General features: G+C 44.2%; 2 protein-coding genes across 2 annotated transcripts; both read left to right on the forward strand.

Annotated features, from left to right (window-relative positions):
* Window positions 1–4,571: 4,571 nt before the first annotated feature.
* PHALS_10341 (uncharacterized protein) lies at window positions 4,572–4,801 on the forward strand (the record flags this gene model as incomplete). Its single annotated transcript, XM_024725747.1, has 2 exons — window positions 4,572–4,640; window positions 4,721–4,801. The coding sequence occupies 2 exons, from the start codon at window positions 4,572–4,574 to the stop codon at window positions 4,799–4,801; spliced, it is 150 nt and encodes a 49-aa protein (XP_024576493.1).
* A 657-nt stretch (window positions 4,802–5,458) lies between these two features.
* PHALS_10342 (uncharacterized protein) lies at window positions 5,459–5,765 on the forward strand (the record flags this gene model as incomplete). The annotated part of the gene is made up of 2 exons (XM_024725749.1): window positions 5,459–5,544; window positions 5,603–5,765. The coding sequence occupies 2 exons, from the start codon at window positions 5,459–5,461 to the stop codon at window positions 5,763–5,765; spliced, it is 249 nt and encodes an 82-aa protein (XP_024576494.1).
* Between the last annotated feature and the right edge of the window lie 235 nt (window positions 5,766–6,000).

Here is a 6,000-nt window from a genome sequence, read left to right on the forward strand (position 1 = left end):
CGTACACTTTCAGCTGATACTGCCAGACGGCCAACGCATGCGGTGAGAGCTTTACCTGCCGGCACGTTTCGCACAAGCGCATGTGAGTGATTCTTAGGTAATTGTGTTGGGCCACTCAAGCATTTTATCTTTCATGGTGGCCAACCAAGTGTATCGCGCGTGTCTGAGAGTATGCTATACTTGAGGTTCTGATCATAACTTATCACAACATGTTGAGTGACATTGTGTACAACCTGAGACTTTTAGGCTTCAATTTATTATATACGAATACTGCATACGCTTTGGCTGCTTGTTGTTGACCTTATCCACATCAGGCTAACGACAATTCAAATGCTAAATCTATTATTTGCTGCATCTGAAGGTCATGAAAAGCTTAGATCAGGCGAGAAAGGTGTTTAATACTGAAAGGTTGCTGATAATGAAGCAGCATCAAATGCCATTGTAGTACGACAATTCGGTTCATTAAACGTTGTTTAGGTGGTGATCGCAAATAGAAAAGTTGAGTTGAGATACAGGTGCTGTCCCGCACCACCTAGTAAGCCACACGGATCAGAATGACAGCGAAAAAGTGTGCAACATTGCAATGTAGCATACAGCTTATTCTGTCGCATGTTGCTAACGACCCCGATATCAATATCAGCTTGGGGTTCGAGCTCATAACACAGAAAGTTTATCGCAAAAGGTTTGCGTAAAAGTTGCAGAGAAGTCGAATTCGAACGTTCCGTTCAATATCAAACCCAAAAGCGTCTTTTAAAGCAATTTTTTTGGCTTGTTCTTTCAACCCAAGACTTATATATTAAAATTAGTACAATAATGTTATATATTCTTAACTAACATATAAGTACTGCATTACGTAAGGCAAACAGCCCACGTGTTCCACGGACCTCTCCTTTACGAAGGCTCATTGACGTCATCAACACCAGTACATTGGGATTGCATAAACGTGTAACGTTTACTTACACTAAAATAACGGTTTACAGATCCTTCTCCAAGATATGGACCACACTTATTTTATATTCTTCAGACATTGCGCAAAAGTAAAAGTTCATCAAACATACACTTTGTTAGAAGTTTATCCACCCCCCTTAGATCTGACAATGCCTCATACGCATCGGGAGTCCTCACACTAGCATGCCTTTAAAGCCTAGCGAGCTCTCGAGAAAGACGTTATCCTCGCGAACGAATATCTCAAAAGTTTGCTTGTGAAGAAGGCGATGTGCTCTTCGATGAAGTCTGACGTAGTGAATCCACGAGTCTCAACTCAGCATCTCTGTCCCTACCGAGAGCCATGCGACAATACCGTTTATAGTACATGAGGAGTGCCGTACGCACCGCCTATCCTGCACGATTCGAGCACATCCTGCCCGTACCTATGCCAAAGTGTAACGGCACCGCTCCACAAAGCCCACGTCGACGTCCAGACTGATTTCAGTACGCTGAACCTGGCTCAGCAAGCTTAGTTTCCTCGCATGCCTCGCAACATCTTCTGCGTATCTCATAACGTCGTGATTGAATTAAATACATTGTAAGCTTCTCGCCGCGTCGTGGCTGAACCTTTCACGCTGAGACTTGCAAGTCTTTCCTTTAGTCAAAGCACGTGAGGCGAGCGCTTTTCGACCCCTATTGTAAGCTACCGCTGTCGCCTAGAGTAACACGGTCTTTTAACTCTTCACCTGGTAGGGAGAATGTATCTTGGGTAATGAATGCGGGTGAAAGTGCCGAAACGTATCACACTTAATTCGCGCACAGGATGAAAAAGTCATGTCGTCCCACCCGTCTTACCAGTATACGAACCAGCTTCAGTGCAGCAGACGCCAGGCTTGAGCGTGGCTGGTGCTTGATTTTGCAAAATACAAAGCGCGACATGGAGATCGAGATGGATTATCATCACTTTCTGCCAACATCTTCACTCATCTCAATCAGCCTGCACGTTTAACGACTGAACAAGACTAAGCTTGGAACAGGGCTGCCCGTAGAAGGGTTAGGCTGGGCGCTACGCTCCTTCGCGATGAGATCAGGACCGAGGGTGCTCGAAGTCGTAATCTGCTACGGCTCCATTTAATCTTGCCATATGGGACCTCACAATTAGTTTACAAAGTGACAGTATCCCTTCCGTGTCAGCAGATGCTATCACCCACCCAAATAAACTCGCCGACTCACTACCCGCTTTCCATCAAAGTGGACCACTCCTTGCTAATCAAGAATGACAGCGAAGAAGTACCCTTTCGTGACTGGTTCTCGTGAGCTCTCAGTGCGGCACGCTGACTCTCCCTCAAAGTCTTGACGTGTAAAGATACTGAGATGAGTCACGATTTTGGATGCTCTCACTAAGTGTCACCATCGTACGGAAGTTCTTTTTAGACACTACAATCAGCTCAGATCCGTATCACTGCCCAATAGTAGAAAGTAGCTCGGCTGCAAGAAATTATGCTTTATATTTCTAGAGCGTCTAGAGCGTTTTAAATCAAACGGTTTGTCAAAGCTCGGTCGTGGCTTTTTCTTTAACATTCACGTAAAGTTCAAGTTGTGTTCCCGTTCTGTTCGGTGTATTTAAGCTCTGGTCTGGCAACGATCGTAAGCAGTACGATGTAGCGGGAACCCGGCTTATTCATATAGAGTGTACACACTGTATTTATGGGTAGGTAAGCAGCGCTCAAAATATAACACTACACATGAATGAGTGCTTCGTTTACCTCTGACATATATCTACATGTTGCTTTATTTTCTTTCAAGCGCATTGTTGCGTTTTTTGTACGACGCTCAGTCTCATCAATACGGAATAATTGGTTTTACTCCAAATGAAAGCCGCGCTAAGATAGGCGAATTTTATCGTATTGACCGCCCATCTCCCCCAATATCGGGCCACTACGTAGCGGTGTCGCAAGAATGCAGGAATTTGCCGCAACATTTTCATAAAGCAGGAAAAAATCTGTAAAGGCGTGTTCAGCATTATCCAATGCAAATTCGATAAGTTGGTGCATTACGCTCCAGCACCGCGTTCAATATTGTCACGGCAAACTTCAAGTCGAAATTTCTAGAAACTAGGGTTGCTGCGCACTGTCGTCACCACATCGCTTACATCGATTATAATTAAAGACATCCTTGATAAATGTATCATGAGGCATAAGTCGGGGCGCTTTAACATGGTGGTGAATGCGCTTTTGCGCCACTCCGACTTTGAGATGTCACATGTCACGATGGTGACGCTGCGCTAGAAGGCTTTGATTGATCAAAGCACTAGGTCAGTGAGTGGTGGTATCTTATGATGAGGTCTTTAACAGTAAAATACTCTACGAGATATATGATATCGTTTCAAATGATTGGACGACCATCGCGGTAGAGAACAGACATGCGGCTTAGTGAGTGCAGCCTACAGATGGCCCAGCATATTTAAATAGAGTAGAACTAATGTGCGCTTGTACCAATGATCAACAGGATAGATTCTAGTCGCAAGCGTCAAACACCCTGGCCAGTCTGTCAGACATGGTAGAATGGATACGAACCCGTCTTTTGTGCGTTTGCTAACGCGGACTTGTTCTTTGTGCAGGACATACGGCGACCCCATTGCACTTTATTGCACTTGTCGTCAATTTGATGACATAGTCTTGATAAAACCGTGTTTTTCATGAGGATACAACACTACTTGTCTGAATATTGTTCTTCGGGGCAAGTAGACACGCTTGATTGACTCCTGTTTCAAGCATATGACACAATCGGCGTACCAAGAGCCTCTAGTTGTTTTTGTTCGCCTGGAAACACTCACCTACTTTTGAGAGTAAGCGAATACTTGCGCTACTGAACGTCTTTACAGCCGGTCGTGGAAGCACAGCCAGCTTTCGCCGTAATTACGCTCATGTCAGCCTTTTAATGACAGACAGGGAATATGTCTTTTCTAGACAAGAGAAGCTGAAATTCTATGAGACCAAGTTCTCGAAGAATCGTTAGTGCGTCCCGCTACAGTTCTGATCGATAGGTACTCAGTGTGGCCTTTTGGAAAAGAACTAAATATAGTTCTATCTCGTGAAGGTCAAGGTCAGTGATACCAACCCCAAAGAATGCAGCTACACGGGGCTCACAGTCCGTGGCTCACAGTCCGTGTTGTTGACTGTCGGCATCAACATCCTTGTGAAACCGTGGAAAGTCTTGGTAGATAAGGATTGTCGCGTATCGCGCGACAACAAAAAGGCAGCAGCAAGCGGAGTCATTATATATACCGACGACGGATACGATATCTATGTTTTTGCGACAGAGACACTGGTTAAAGTGCAATTTTTTTACTTTTCCTGTAAATTTTTAGACTTTGATAAAGAGGAAACTTGACTCATCCTAAACTTAAATTCCAGAAACGATTTCTATCTAGGTATGGCGTGGCTGGTCACCATGGGATCATCTGGAAGTCGAAGTCATTAAATGCCATGTCTCTTCCCCCAATGGAATTTATATAGCCATGATCGCACCTATACCAAAAAGAAGCTTTGCTTCGGCGCGGGCATCAGGCAAAATAGTTTGTCGCAGTGCTTGGAACTGTCTGAGTAATTCGCGAAGATTTTACCAGGAATATAGAAATAGCGATGATCCCGCGGTCTCAGAATAAGGCGGGATGTCGCGAACACAAAGCGCGGACTGCTGAGTTTAGTTCTGTATGTTAGCTGTCGAAACGGCAATGAGCCGCGGTCTCAGGATAAGGTTGAAAGTAGCGAATATAAAGCGCGTACTTCAGAGTGTAGATAGAATTAGCGGCAGTATGTCACGGTCCCAGAAGTGTATTCTAGTGAAACAGTTGATTTCAGCTGTCAGCTAAGATCACCAGAATTTATTTCTGATGGGACAAACAATATCATCTTTAAGCTAGTGTCTCCTGGCATAGAGCTGGCGGAAAGCGATTAATGTGATTATATATCGTGGTGTCCTGTATACGAGCCGATAGAAACTGCCAACTGTAAGTCGCAAAGAGAGGAGCCAGAATCTGAAAATTTTAGGGATGGTCTATCTTTGTCAAGATTTAATGGTGCTGCTGAGTCAGCAGTATGATGCCGTTGCGGTGAAGCCTCATGAACTTGTGGCGAAAAATTTATCAGTCGTCAATGGAGTGACCGGGGTAGCCTTAGGAAAAACACTTTCGTTACATTAGCTGATACCCTCATTGGCCTTTAAGAAGTATCCTTAAAGAATGTTGGCAAAGGGTCACAGGGCGGCAAAGAAGCAGTAGAATGCTCGACTATAATGGAGTATCTGAGCTAACCATCCGTCTTGGCCAACTCTGTCAGTGAGGATACTTGCAGATGTCTGAGAGTGAGAAATGGGGCAATTACGTCCATAGTCCATACAAATCCCTTTGTCTTTTGTTAAAGATATATAACGACGTTGTGACGAGAGACCCACTGCGCGTGTTATTGAGATAAGCAGCACAAAATTGACCTTGTTCCTCGAATTGACCAGCTCTCTAGAGCCACATGTCATGGACCTTAATATTTTGTTGGATAATACATTCAGAACGTCTTCTACGGTCGCGGCTTGCCACATTCCGCCGTCAAAGAGTTTAAGGTATACAGCAAGCTCTTCAATAGATAAAACTCTCTGTATATGAGTTTTCGTAATGTAGATACAAGGATCTTGACCTCAACAGAGTCGAACGCTCTCGAGCTCAGCTCACTTATGGTAAGAATCTGGAGGTTTTAAATTGCTGGAAAATAAATACTTGCTTCGCCGGCAAGAGAGTCGCGGATGTTGGACCTGGACGCTCACTGCGCGGGAGAGATGATTAATGAGGCTAGTATACGTAGAATAATTTGGGTGTTAAGAGTGATTGGTGCTTCAACGACATATATATTTTTATATCTCACGTACTGTATACAACGGGATACTTGTTCGAATTTCTAGATGCACTTGTCGGGCGCCGCAGATACGATGCACAAAGTATCACAACACCACAGAGTAAATGCTGCAATGATAATATATTTCCTTCTTAGAATGTATCCTAATCCCATGGCCTGGGATCTG

Source organism: Plasmopara halstedii, assembly GCF_900000015.1.
Source record: "Plasmopara halstedii genome assembly, contig: Scaffold_470, whole genome shotgun sequence".
NCBI lineage: Eukaryota > Oomycota > Peronosporomycetes > Peronosporales > Peronosporaceae > Plasmopara > Plasmopara halstedii.